The sequence below is a fragment of the Pavona decussata genome, unplaced genomic scaffold, assembly GCF_977016875.1.
Source record: "Pavona decussata unplaced genomic scaffold, jaPavDecu1.1 SCAFFOLD_13, whole genome shotgun sequence".
Classification (NCBI taxonomy): domain Eukaryota; kingdom Metazoa; phylum Cnidaria; class Anthozoa; order Scleractinia; family Agariciidae; genus Pavona; species Pavona decussata.
The window spans coordinates 1429702-1444955 of NW_028145436.1; the positions used below are offsets into that span (position 1 = coordinate 1429702).

Consider the following 15254-nt stretch of genomic DNA (forward strand, 5'->3'; position numbering starts at 1 on the left):
CCACATATTTTGCCGTTTCTACATTCTCTGAAACATCTCACTATGTAGCACTTTGTTTATTTGCCACAGCCATATGTTCTCCGAAATTGTAAAGGTTATGATGACTCATGATAAAACAAATCGGACTCTCCCATTTTGTTAATCACTCAATCCCATATGATTACAGACTGAACTGGACTCCACTCAGTCTTATTACCATAGATTACAATAAATCGCTCTCACTTGTGATTTAGGCTGCCTGGCAGGTGCTAGAAAGGGGAAGGGAGAAGGGAAATTGGGCGCACATACGATGTGTAAGGGGAGCTTCCTTTCCCCACTCCTTCACTCCGCTTGTGCATCACATGCGGGCCTAAATCCCATTCTCCCTTGTTTCCAGGGAAAAGTAAGAGCATGCAGGTTACTAATGATTATTTCTTGTCATCAGATATCACATACCTGAGCAGCCCTTATCTCTTCTTTAACATTAAAAACAAGCTGCTGTTTTCCTTTGTACTGCACAGGCTTCCATGTCGGTTGCTACAAATTAATAAACATACATCAGGATGAAAAACATGTTAAAGTTACACAAACTGCAGAAGATAGACTCCTCAGTCCACAAAGGCTCCTTCATAAGAATCGGAAATGGAAAGAAAAAAGGAAATGGGGAAAAAATGGCATGGGGGACAACTCTCTCCAGTCCCTTATGTGAGTGTTATTTGTCTCTGATTGACACCTGTGTTCCTCATTATTTTATTCTTCTTGAGTACGAAAGAGGCCACTGTGGAGAGGAGAGGGATACATTACGTACTTTATTACCACTTCCCTAAAGAGGATTTTCAGAGGCAATAATATACAGTTAAGGTAAAAATTAATTATACAGTTAAGTTAAAAATTATATATCAAACTTATATATCTGACTTAAATAGAGCAATGACTTAAATAGCGGAAGTGCTAAAGTTACTTAAGAGGCGAGACCTAAGGCGGCGTTTAAACATGTTAACCGATTCGCAAAGTTAAAGATTGTTAGACATAGACATTAAACCACTGTGGGAGAATAGCCAGGAGGTTTTACTAAAAGAATAATCACAGAATTTTACATCTTTTACTGAAGGTCTGTAGACAGCTGACAAAAAATGAAATGCATTCACTTGATAAATATGAATCGATATCAACAAGAGTCTATTTCTAGGAATTCTAAAAATTGATTTAAAAATATGACAACAGTCTTTCCGTTCCACATAGGGACCGATTGCAGTTCCTTCTGATGCTTAGTACACCACTATACTAGATACTATGAGCTACAATGTGCAATTCCAGAAAAAAATCCATACCAACCCCATGGAAGGTTATCGGAAATTCCTAGGGGAAGGGGGGAGGGGGGTCTTAAAAGCCAAAATTTTAGAAGCAAAGTGTGAAGCTAAACTGGAATTTCTTGGGAAAAGGAGGGTGCAAAACAAAAACCCTTCCATGGGGGGAGTATGGATATTTTCTGGAACTGCACATTTAATCTACATTTACACTGGTCACAAACCTTGCCCTTTTGGGGTATGGAAATATCTTTGTTGTTCATGAGTGACTGCAGGGTTGTAAAGTTTGTGTCAACTGGAGTCCCAAATGGCGCAGCTACACAAAGAAATTTGTACAACTCACTGACTTTACTTTGAAGCTGAAATAAGAGAACAAAATAATTCATAACAATGATCATGCCAGGCTTACAGCAAGCATTGCTAAGCTATGATCAGTCTTTCCCTTTCTCTCTCTCTTGCTCTTACTCTTCCTGGAAACAAGAGCACCGGGGATTTCATAAAGGGCCGCCAGCACTGGGCAAATAGCCCACTTTGAAAAAGAGTGATGGCCTGGGTCAAGAGTAGCTGCCCAAGCGATTGTGGGAAGGTTTGGGGGACGTTGGCTATTATTATCGTCCCCCCAAACAATCCCACAATCACTTGAGTAGTTACTCTCGACCCAGGCCATCACTCATTTTCAAAGTGGGCTATTGACCGTGTGTGAACACAACTTTGCCCAGCTGCATTTAACATCTCAACCAACGTTTCCATAAAAGAACATATCTAAGTTAACTATCCTACCCAGGTGTACTAACATTAAATGTTAAAAATCTTAATGAAACCCCTGAGCTCCTGAAACCTTATATAGGGTTGGATCAGTTTATACCTTTTTTTCATCTTTACCTCAAAAATTACATGATGGGACCATGTGCTTTCACAGGTTGTCATTTTGAATAAGCAATTAGCTTCTTGTGTTGAGGACTGGTAAATTTTGAGATCTCATAGAAAACTAATATAATTATTTCTGGTCTTCTTGCTGACAAACTGGTACATGTAAGTCTTTTTAAATATTATATTTTTATTTTGTCTAATACAATATGTAGTTCCACAACATATCCATATCTCCTGCTACCACCCACCCCCCCACCCCCCGGCCTCTCACAGGCTATCCCCCCACCACCCACAGGCTATTCTCCCCTCCCCTTCCACAGAAAGGATTGGTGATTCCAGGGTGTGCTGGGTTGTCAAAGCCCAAAGAATCGAAAGGGAAGTATTAAGCTAAAATAGAATTCCCAGAGGGGTAGGGGTTCTCAGTGAAGATCCCTTCTGTGAAGATGGTGGGGGGGAGGGGGGGGGGGAATGAATATTTTCTGGAACTACACAATAGCTTAAAGTACAGCGCTGATTCGCCAGGAAACAATGCTAATCAGTATCCAACAGACTTGTGTCATTACTTGTGTATATTCCTATTAACAATGGCCCATAGGGTGCTTTACAGATAGCCTACTTTATTCTAATTGTTTTGATTGGGTTGGCCGATTATTAAAGTAAATGTACCGCATTTATTCGATTAACCACAGGCCTGGGCGTTTGTTTAATGTTGGCCCCATGAGGGTGGGCGCTTATTATTTTCCCAACATTTTCAGCAAGCAAAGACATTTTTAGAGGATAACAAAACAAGGGATAACAACTTTATTTCACTTCAAAAAGACAAAACAAAGTGAAAAATCTAACAAAAACAACATAAAAGTTCATTGACTACTGTTTCTAAAACCAATTTTAGAACACAACTTACACTCCTTTTACTTCACACTGGGCTAGTACAGAAATGTATTTTGTTGGGAGGGGGTGGGGTGGGTGCTTATTCAAGGGTGGGCACTTGGCATTTATTTGAGGTGTGCACTTATTTGAAGGTGGGCGGTTAATCAAATAATTATGGTATAATTTCAATGACATTATGTCTTAAGCCCCATTAGTTTTATCCACTGATTCTCCTGTACCTGGTCTTTGGATGTCCAGCTACCCACAAAGTCGACCATAGAATGAAGCAAAGAATAACCCAAGGACACACCAGGCCTTTAATTAAACAACAACAAAAAAATACATTCATTTGTTAAATAAAGCAAAATGTTCTGTAAACTTCATGATTTTAGTTTTGACTTACCACTGTATGAATTGAAGAGCTCTGGGCATGACTGAACTCCATGTATGGTGTATTTCAGATCATTTTTTATTGTTTTAGCTCAGATTCACTGGTAAGGGTTTTTGCATGTGGCCTTGAAGTTGTGTTTTATTGGCTACTTAGTGCTTCACTTTGTGATAAAAACGAAAATCTTGCCCATAATCAAATTAGCTTTTTATTGAAAACAAAACATAAAGTAGCAGATAAAACATTGGAGCAAAGCTTTGTTTTGTGATAAAACTGAAAGTCTTGCCCATATCATAGGTTTTTACTGCAAACGAAACACAAAGTAGCAGATAAAACATGGAAGCAATGTACCCTCAAGGAATTCAAGGCCATATTCAAAAACTCTAAAGAATCTGAGCTACATGTAATACAATAAAAAGTGATCCAGGGTTTGAGCCAGGCCGCGCCATTGCGCCAATCTCGCACTGCAATTGAAATTGTCCCTTAAAAAAATGGCTAAGGGGACAATTTGTCCCCTTCAAAATTTAGGGAAAAAACTTGAAAGGAAGCAGACACGAAGGGATCCCAGAAATTGCAAGCTAAACAGAACGTGGAAAGTATATTTTACTGCACATCGTTCTTCCAAAGTTCATTCTCAAGTCACGTTTCACAACAGAAAGCTTTTTCGCTCCAAATCGAAGCCAGACTGAATCAGAGAAAAATGATACAGAAGAAGAATAGTGTATTAATCAGGAAGAAACGGATGAGGATCAAAGGAAACCGAAAAAATCACGAAGTTTCCAGAAAACTTGGTTGCGAGATCACACATGGTTGCACTATGAGAAAGAGGCAATGTTCTGCTATTTTTGTTGGAAATCTAAGAAGACAAACCCCTTTGTATCGGCAGAAGTGTGTACCAATTTTAGAACCTCAACTCTGTAAAGACATAAAGACTGTTAAGAACATGGGGATGCTGTTAATGAAGAAGCTATGACGGATACATTCAGCAACACACAGCAACGTGTTCTTAGAGAACAATCGGAAGCCATCCTCACAGCAATGAGAGCCCCCTACTGGCTGGCCAAGGAGGACATAGCCACAGTCAAGTATGACTCACTACTCAATTTTCTGGATGAAGTTGGCCTCAAAAGTGTTAAGAAGATTTCTTCGAGTGGGAGGAAATGCTACCTATCATTCTCATCAAAGTGCGGAAGGTATGCTAGATGCTATTGCTACTGTTCTGAAGTCTAACATTGACAAACTAGGGTTAGGCACTTTGACTTTTCTACAGCCCTTGATGTTTGGGCTAGAACCAACAGAAGAATTAGTACATGTACGTCTACCAGTAATTAAGAAAGGAATTGTTTACAAAAGTCTTCAAGGGGATGCCGAGACGAGATTCTGCTGTGAAATGTTTTGAAGTATAAAGTAGTCATTGATCCTGATCTGTTTCAATATGACGAGCAAAAAAAAGTCTTGACACCAATAACTTAACTTTTCTTGTTTGTATTGATCACTGTTCTTGTATTACAAGGATCAGCTAAAAAAATGTTTTTGTTGGCTTGCCTGTATCAACGTAAAAAAACAACTAAAAATTAATTTGTCTGTCCCCCTAAAAATAAAAATGTCCCCCAAAATTTTAGCCCAGGGGACAAATTGTTCCCCAGTGATCAAATCCTAGCTCAAACCCTGCATGGTGATCTGAAATGCAACATACGTATGGGTTATGCCCCCAGCGCTTCAACTGTCGGGAATTTTGCGCTCATCCATGATATTTCATTTTAATGAGTTTCACAACCAATCTGGAGTGATTCGTCATGGATGAGCCAAAATAATAGAATGAATACAATATGAACATGGTGGTGTAGAACAACAACACAATAGACTTTACCAAAGAACAACACGGAGCATTATTCGAACCAAACTACTGGTTATATAAAGGATGGGGTACTCACAGTTTGACAAGTGGTGGATTACCATTCGTCAGGTCATTTTCTACCAATGGAATACAAGCAAATACCAGCCCAAACTACAAATTAAAAAACAACTTCTGATTAACAAATCAATAAATTTTAAGTTACTATTGATTTGCAAAATCAACAGCATTGTAACTTTTCTTATTAGGACTTAGTATTGGTTACTTAATCCTCAATTTCTTTTTAGTTTTAGAAAGACTTAGATCAGTGTTTAATGATGTATATATCTGAGCTGATTTTCAAAAAGGTGGCTACAGAAATTGAGCACATTTTGAGACTTTCTAAGCTGAAGGAATATGCTAGTCATTAACAATACTCCAGTTACGGTTCATCACAAGAAAGTAATTAAGGTCAGGAAATACTATGAAAGAGAAAAGAGGGGCTTTTCTTTGGAATTAGACGTGACATTGACACCCGAGTGAAATGAGACATGACCTGTGATCCGACTAAACAAGTGTGACACTTGGTAATTATTAACGGCACCAACGCATCTTAAATCTCAACCAAGACCCGGTCTTTAAGCGCTCAAGACTAGCCTTCCACAAAAGAATCGGCTTAATCGGGGCAAGACAGCGTCTTAAATTGATTTTCCGTGTTAATTATAAGTTCAAGACGTAATGAGAATCACGCCGAACGAACATCTGGAAATTATTTATGACATTGAGTCCGGAAATCCGACCAAAATCGCACTTCTCAACTAATCGATGACTAGCCTAACAACGCTACAGTTATAACGGCGAAAAATAATAGAACAGCTTTTCAAACTCACGCTTCTTGAAGAGAAAATCCTTGCCCATTCTTGCTAGTGTTTTCCATATCAGCTTATATCCTGGATGTTGAAATCAACATTTGAAAAGGGCAGGGTTAGCGCCCTTTTCCACCACAAAAATATACTAAGTCTTTGGCTGGGTGAAAAATTCGCGAAAATTTCACGTTGCCCAAATAGAACTCATCCCTAAGACCTACTTTTTCAAGCCAAAGACTGTCACCTCCTCAAGCAAAGCCCACAATATACAAGCCTTTAATAGTCCAAGCCCGAGTAACTGAAAATTACTCGTTTAGCTTTAAAGAGGACTACTGGTAGCAAGCATATTAGACGAGGCAGGAACTGCACTCGTAAGACTTTTCCCTCACTAGACTTAATGATGTCCTCAGGAAAACTTTGCTTCAGGAAGCCAAACGAAACGCTAGGTCTAATGACTTAGTTCTGATCTCAGAGCGCGCGCCGAATTCAAAGCCAAATCGTTGCGCGGTTAGAAGACGTTTGAGAGAGAGTGGGGCTAGGTTAGCAAATCAGGGAGGGAGGGGGTGGGGGGGACAGGTAGGAGAAAAATATTTTGTTTTTATAAATATTTGCTAATGACCATTGTAATCTATTAAGTTACTGATGTGAAATTCAATAAGAAACGCTAAAAAAAAAAAATAAATAAATAAATATCTTAAGAAAAGGTAACAAAAACGTCAATTTCTGTAGCCACCTTCTGGAAAATCAGCTCAGATATATAATGTATTCAATGTTTTTTTTCCTTTAGTCAAGAATTTTTAACATGAGCCCCTGAATTGGGAGACTGGGTGACCACTCCCCATGCTTATACTTATACTTACCTTTTCAATTACAACAACAGGCCACAACGAACCAGTTTTAGCTCTCACATCAAGGACAGGCTTGTGTTCTGGCTTGCTACAGGAATCAACATCTTTGTCAAACTAAATCAAGACAATACTCTTCAATTAACAAATAACCATTCAAAACACCAACAAAATAGCATTTGCTGTAACCCCTTTCAAATAAAAGTGGATGAGGTATTAGACAGCACAAAGTGGGACTTTACAGTATACCAAACCAAATCCAAATCCAAACATATAAGATCACTTCCTCTCAAGTTACACTGTAAGTCCTTGATTATTCTAATCCCAGGCCAACTTTTAAAGTTCAAAACTGGATAAAAAATTAAAGATCCCTAATTTAAGGATGGTGCCTACTTTTGTTACTGCGCATACAGAAGTTCTGCGCATGCCTACTAATATAGGGATAGTTTTGCGTGGTTTAAAACTATGTGGAGAAAACAGAACTTAGAATGTGCTCTTGGTATCCAAAAAGAAAATTGGGGGTAACCATGCATTTTTCATAGAAAATAAAGCTTCAATATGGAAAAAAAACGCCACATATATGGTCCGCATGGGGCAGTTAACACACACCAAACAATAAGGAGCTTACCAGTAAGGAGCTGACACGAATGTCAATGACACAAAACAATAAGTTTAATGAGCAAAAACAATCACTAACATGTACGTTTTAAATTTTGTACATTTCTTTGTGGTAAATTGACCAAATTCGAGGTTTTGTGGAGATTCAACTCATGTTCCCTGATGGTAAATTTTTCATTCTCTTTCTTAACTTGAATGCCACTCCTACCAATGTGGTAGGAGTAGTTCGCCATTTCTGCAAAAGTTGAACTGGTCGAAACAATAACTTATTATTATGAAGCAGCACATTCATGAAAAAGTTATATCTTCAGGTAAGGTTTTCATTGGCGTTGCAATCGTCGTTGTTAAGTTCCAGGCTACTCTTGTGCACAAACCTCATCCAAGTCCCCCCCTTGGTTTCTTCTTAATCCCAACTCTCTAAGAACAGCATTACAAAGCTCCACGTCACCAGGGATTGATATTAAACTAGTTCCCTCCTGGTGCAACACTGCTCGACGTTCGACCGTAGGAAAGCGTCTACAAAAACAAAATGCTTCCTTTTAGCTTTGGTGGTTATAGTTCAAACAGTGTCCTTTATTGTGTAGGTTGGTTGTGTTTTAAAGAAAAGTAATAACTATAGCTAATTTGTTGTTTATTTTAATAGCATTTTGCTGCAAAACTTGCACGGCTAAGTTAATTTCTTACAGGATAAACAGTGTCTGAGTGTCCCAAACTAGACCTCATCTGGAGCAATGCAAAAAAGTCACTTTTGATGGTCTTGCATAAAACCCTCCAATAAGGATAAGAAAATGTTGACGTCAAGTTCTTTCCAGACTTTCATCAAAGCCAAAAAATCAACATACCTTCAAACAATATAATATTGACATCTTTAATTCAGTCGATTGGAGGATATTTCATTTGTTCTCAGATATTTTTCTAGCAATAATTTAATTTGAAGAATCTCTGATGAGACAAAAATTTCTTGGCAGGTCCCAAGTTCTATAATAATAAACTTATTCCAAAATGGTTGCCATCTTAATATGCTTTTGTTTGTATTCTTGACTCGTTCTTAAACACAAAAATCAAAAGATTATTTTACCTTGAACAAGGCAAGAAGGGCTAATTTGAATATGAACAAAAGATTATTAAAATGCCAGCCATTTTAGAATAAGGTTTGATCTTGAAAACCAGTCAAACAATTATCAAACATCATGCATTGTGGATGGATGGATGGATGGATGATAGCTTTATTTGAATAGGGTAGCACCTTCAGCTAATTTACAATGAAATTACTGTTATCAATGGAGGTCCTATATACAAATAATATCATATGCTAAAAAATCAGTAAACTATGTGTGGGCTGGAAATTTGTTTCAATCTGTCAGAATTACTATCCTGATCTGGATAGAAATTACATCATCAGTAGGGTATTTCTGCAGTTGTTACTCAGACATCATTTTACTGGGAGACCATTGGCGGTGACAACGTGAAACAACATGTGCTTACTCAGGCTACTGGAGGCAGTGCCTTTGAAAAATCTTTGATCGCAGATCAAATATAAAATGTCTTATAATTTTCTTATCAAAGTCCTTCGAAGTGTTCAAATGACTCAAAGCAGTTTACAGCTATCACTTTGAGAGCATGAACTGGTCTTCACATCTATATGCGGTGGATCAACTGATACGTACAAATCAATCCAACCTTTGGAACGGCACAGGGTAAGCTCTAATTTATACTAAGCTTTTAATCATGTTAAAACATGATTGCCTGTTAAAACAGGCAATCATATTCAATTCAATTCAATTCAATTTATTAAAGCACATTTTTCACGAAGGTAAGGCAAGAATGCACTAGCCCGCAAATAGCATAGGCTAATCTAGGCGGGTAGTGCAGTTGATTAGTATATATTTACAAAAAAAAAATGTCAAAATCATAAGATGGAAAAAATAACCTTACTTCCATCTGTCAACTTCAAGCGTGACAGTTGTCGGGCATTTTGTCTCGAGTCAGCAAACAAGAAATGAGAGAGTTTATTTTGACCTGGAGATTGGAGTAGTGTCAGCACTGAAGAGGGAATTATTCAACTCGTAACAAGTCTTCTTCTCTTGTAAGCTATACCGTGGGATTTTTGCATGTATTGATTGACTCCACCGTGGGGTACTTCCAGTGATCCAAAGACAAAATAACAAATGCCGGACAGGATTTGTAACGCATAGAATTGACTGAGCTAAACTTACCGGGAGAAAAGCACATATTGGGCATCCTTCTCGAAAGTGGAAAACACCCAAATGCCCCGCAAGCTCATTGGGGAAATCTTCCTTAAACTCTGACAATTAAATTAAGTGAAGAATTGAATTTTGGTACCATCGGAAATTCTGCCGCGTCTGAGGCCGAAAGTCTTTCCGCCATTTTGTCGTAAATCGGAAATGAGGACCCAGATCCTGCACGGTTATCTTTAACACAGAGAACGTTGAGAACGAAAAATATGAATTTCCCCAGGGAGCGGGAACGGGGAACGGGGAATGGGGAACGGGGAACGGGGAACGGGGAACGGGGAACGGGGAACGGGGAACGGGGAACGGGGAACGGGGAACGGGGAACGGGGAATCTTTGAAAGAGGGAATCTTTAAAAGTGGGAATATGGAATATGTAAAAACAGGAATCTTTAAAAAGCGGAAATCCTTAAAGTGGGAAATCTTTAAAAGCCGGAATCTTTTCAATGGGCATTGAAATGGAGAATCTTTGAAAGCGGGTTATTGGTTTATGTTTATGATCTGTTTGTCGCGCCACTGATCGGAAACCAGTGGTTGGCTGAAGTTTTCGCAGCGTAACACGAGACAACCGTTGAGACAGACAGAGACCGAGCAAACACATGAATCAAAATAAACCGAGGATTATTCTTTGAAGCCAACGCAGGGGATTGTAATAATTCTGCATTCCGTTAACGTTGTTGTAGTCTGAAATGTCAGTTTCTCCTCCCCCTAGCCCCCAGGGGGTGTGGGTTAGGGGAAGGAGACGGCTGACATTTCAGACTGCATTTGTTGTCGACGATAAAAATAGAATAAAATTGATGGCAGCGGGGTTTTCGTGACGTATTACGTAAGACTTCAAGAAGATTTAGAATTTCATGGCAATCTTATAAAATACAGTACTCGACCACGGCGGCAACGCCAACGAAAACGTCACTTGAAAATATAAGTTCCTGTCACTTGCACTACTTCGCGATTATTCCAATTCGTTAAATTTGTGTTATGTTGCCAAACTATCCAGAAAAAGAACAGGTACGAACGGGCCCTGCGAAGGGGTTCAAGTTGAGGCAGAGAATGAAAGATTAACCGTCATGTGCTCACAAATCGAGGTTCCACTGTACTCTTTCTACATGTCATGTGGTCTTGTGAGGACAAAAGTGGAGTGATCTCGGAGAGTCCGGAGAGCAAGATGTGGGAAGATGCGATAGGACAAAGGTCATTCAGAGCCGTCTTTGTGACAAAATAAGGACAGATTCCAGGACACTGTCCTGGAAGACGGTCGAGTTAGTCGTTGTTAAAAAATTGCCAGCTTTTAGGTTCGTCTGTCGACTTCATCGATTCATTCACCCTAAACAAAAGAGGCTAGGTTGTCGCACGACATCAGGCATGCACCCAGCACGACATTGTGGGATTTTTAAAAACTGTCTACGCGTTATTTGATCCATATGTTTGCAAGACGTCGCGTCTGTTTTTCTCAAGGTTGTCTCGTGTTACACTGAGAAAAATCCAGCGGAGTTGGCGTGAAAAAAAAAAAAATCAACGAAAACAGATACATGTGAAGACAAACAACCCGCTTTCAAAGATTCCAAAGATTCATTCAAAAGATTCTCATTTTAAGGATTTCCGCTTTTATTTTCTATTAAAGATTGCTGCTTTTAAAGATTCCCCGTTCCTTCTCTTGCTACTCTTGCTGCGCTTTACACCTACTGAAGGTCATTGAAGGCCAAATCCTGAATGTGGAATCCATAATTCGCTTCCGGTTTCTTCATGCGGCACGTTTGACGATAGACAAAATATCTCAAATTGATTTCCACAAATTTTCCAAATTTCCAGAAGATGTGGCTTAAAGAGAAGAGTCCACTCCAAACAGCCTCCATTTAGAGCATTATTTTGGCTTTTAAGGGGATAAAATACAGTTTCTATCTCACGTGAATGGCAACAATTTCCGGTCTAAATTTCAAAACAAAACCAGATATTGACCAATCGGGATTCAGATATATGTCGACAGAACCTTTGAACTTTGTGGGCGCAACAAAATAAATTTGTGCAAATTGTAGTGCAGACGTTAATTTGAAGAGTTCGTTTTTATTAGCACGTTTCACCGAAACATCGAGTATGGGAGATAATTCGACTGTGAAAAAAGACCTCTGCAATGGCGAGGAAAATGGGAACATCGAGACAAACGGTGTTTCCTTCACAAAAAGCGATCCACGGATAGCTCACAGGAAAACCCGCCTGGGGTCGATCTCTTTGATTCTATCGATTGCTTGGTTCTTGGGAGAATGCTTGCTCAGCTACGCAATCCTTCTCGCTGTTTTAGTTCCATTACTTCCATTGATCGTGGTTTACTACATCTTGAAGATGACCGAGCGTGTTATAGTAAACACAACCACTGGTGGAGTCGCTCTGAGCGGGATGGACGCTTTGTGGCAACAATCGTCCCACGAGAACCAACTCGCTATCAACGCCTTGCTTTGTGCCGAAAATGATGGAAGCTTTGAAGAGGGACTAAAAAACTTTCGTCAAGCGGTTCTAGAACGGATGGTTGAGACAAAGAGAGACGATGGAGCGCTAGCGTATCACAGAGTTCGCTGCTGTATTCGACCTGGGTTCTTCCAATACTTTTTCCAGGAAGACAAATCCTTCCGGATTGAAAATCACGTGTTCAAATGGGAGGGCGAGGTGCCCTGTTCAAAAGATCAATTGGCAGAGATTGTTTCCAAGCTAAGCAATGAACCTTTCCCTGATGGAAGGCCGCCCTGGTATTACTGCTGCGTTCCAACAAACTTTGGCGACAATGATTTGGCAATAGTCTTTAGAATGAGTCATTCACTGGCTGACGGAATTTCCTTGGTAAGATTCCTTGTCAACAAACTACCAGATCAAGCAACCCCTGAAAAAGAGCCACAAAAATTTTCAGCCAATGGCAGGTCACTTCTCTTGGCAAAGGCACTGTTGAATACACCCAGGTACCTTTTAAAATTGCTTCTCAATTTTGCTGACCAATCCATTTTGCATGGGCGTGATGTCAGTGGGGTAAAAACAGTTACATGGCATGAAGAATTTAAACTTCAGTTGATCAAACAGATCAAAACAGCCACAGGTACCACTGTCAATGATGTGTTGACGTCTTGCCTTTCTCTAGCGCTAAGGAGGTACTTCCAGAGAAAAGGTGTGGCTAATCCAGATGATTTCACTGCATCAGTTCCAGTAGATGTGCGCTCATCAAAATCAAGGAAACTCACCATGGAAAATAAGTTCTCGTTAGTTTTTCCCAAGCTAGCAGTAGCTACAGAAGGTGTTCTCAAGCAGCTATACGAAACAAAAGCCCGTATGGATGAATTTAAAGTCTCTGGTGATCCTCTAAGCTCAGCTGCTATCATCTTCCTTGCAAATGAACTGTGTCCAGAGTTTTTGATTCATAAAATCTTAACCTTTCTGACCCAAAAGGCGAGCTGTGTTCTTTCAAATGTCCCTGGTCCACAGCACATGCTTACTGTGAAAGGCTCCCACATTAAATACATGACATTTTGGCCTCCTCAGAAGGACAACATTGGAGTGGGCCTGTCCATTTTCAGTTATGCAGGAAAAGTCATTGTCGGAGTTCAGGGAGATGCCACTGTGTTATCAGATCCTGAGATTATTACCGAAGAGTTTGGTAATGCTGTGAATGAAATGGCCCAACATGTTCTTCATACTAGTGGCAGTGCAAGCAATGGACATGCAGCGCATTAGGATCTACTGGACTGTTGATGTGAACTTAAAGAAGAGAACTGAGTTTCAATGTTTCGTAGAACATTCAATAGCGTCATTACTTTATGGTAAAGATTTGGAAATTGATTATTTAGGTCAAAGTGGTGTTTGTGTAAATTTAATCAATGAAGCTCTTTTCCTTACTATTTTAGTTATTAATGAAAATATGGATAGTATTTTTTAGGGCCGTCTGTGAGAAAAAATTCATTTAAAGTGCAGGACAAATGAGGGAGGGAGAACGCTGAGCAGATCTAGGGCGTAGCATTAATTCTGACTTCTGTAAAAATTATTTTTGGTTCAAAATTATAGATCACCGCAGGGCGCAAAATAAGGGTACTGCCAAGTGCAGTCAAATCTTAATATTTAATGACAGTTCAATTTCTAAAATTTGGGATTAAAATGATTCATCAAATTCTCCACACCTGCCTGGCCTTACCTCAACCACCACAGCTAAACAGGTATATACGCGCAGTTAAGCTAGCATTTTAAAGAATACAGCTGTAGTTGTATGATAAAAAAATGAATGCCATACATGTTGGTGCAAGAAGGGTTGTAATATGGAACACCATCATCATTGTGATCATCTGCATCATCTCCATCATCATCATCATCATCTTGACTATATACCAACATTTTCTTATAGATCAGTATCATTTTGCATGTCACAACAAAGTGATTTATTTAGTTTATTTATTTAATAGTTTATTTGCCACACACAAGTTACAGTGATTAATAAATTACAATAATTACAATGGTTACAAATGATTACAGTTATCGTGATTAAAGTGCAAGAGATAGAATAGAAGTGGCGAGGGAACCTAATAAAAACCATGGGGCTTGTAAAACTTAGGTTCCCTCCCAGAGAAATAAATGATGACTGAACCTAGACAATACGGTTAAATGAAGTATTGACAAGCCATATTTGTACACCCTTAGCATAAGTAGTTGATGATAATAGAACTTTTAAGTTTTTTCCTAAAGGACGCGAGAGATGAAGAGCCAGTAATCTCAGGAGAAAGAGAGTTAAAAAATTTCAGATCTTGATAAAAAACGGAGAATTGCCGGATATTTGTTCTACATAACGGTAGACGAAAGGAGTTCGCGTGCCTTGTATTGTAATGATGGATTTGGTTGTTTGAAAATGGTTTCTGCATTACCCAATTAATACTGTCAGCACATCAAGTCTGAAGTGATTTTAAGTCGAAGGATTGAAGAATTTTTTTGTGTACCATTTTGGACAATACCCATGACGTTTGAGTAAACTTTATTAATACACAATAATAGTTTTATTCTGAGAAGTAATTTTGTACAAGCCAAGTAGGAAATTTTTATTTTTATTTTTCAAGCTTTATAAGTGCAAGTTTGTTTTATTAGCAAAATATTTATTGATATTTTAGGGAAAAAATATCATATAGATTCTGAAATTATTCCACATAATATTGATTATTGTAATTACCAGTATGATGGTTAAAACTAAATATCAGTAGTATTTTTTAATTCAATTATTGAATTTGCAAATGGATTAATATTAGTTTCATAGGTCTGAGAAACATAAAAGAAACATTTGATATAAGCAGAGTGTAAATTGATAGTTAATTTTCGTATAAAACAATAAAATAATGATTTTGTCAACTAAAATCGACTGTAGCAACATTTGGTCTGTACATGTAATAGTTAAAAGGGTTTTACTCAAGAC

General features: G+C 38.7%; 1 protein-coding gene across 3 annotated transcripts in view; it reads right to left on the reverse strand.

Annotated features, from left to right (window-relative positions):
* LOC146487803 (AP-5 complex subunit mu-1-like) overlaps positions 1–11817 on the reverse strand; it is a 21229-nt gene extending 9412 nt beyond the window's left edge. The window contains exons 1-7 of one of the 3 annotated variants that reach the window (XM_085127245.1): positions 11513–11817; positions 7952–8093; positions 6975–7076; positions 5349–5422; positions 3266–3341; positions 1511–1645; positions 436–516 (exon numbers count right to left, since the gene is read on the reverse strand). In XM_085127245.1, coding sequence (XP_084983371.1) covers positions 436–516; positions 1511–1645; positions 3266–3341; positions 5349–5422; positions 6975–7076; positions 7952–8093; positions 11513–11682 — 780 coding nt within the window. In that variant the 5' untranslated portion in view covers positions 11683–11817. Of the gene's footprint in view, positions 1–435; positions 517–1510; positions 1646–3265; positions 3342–5348; positions 5423–6974; positions 7077–7951; positions 8094–9793; positions 9992–11512 lie in introns of those variants that run through there. The other 2 variants (XM_085127254.1, XM_085127261.1) reach the window with 2 other exon arrangements.
* Between the last annotated feature and the right edge of the window lie 3437 nt (positions 11818–15254).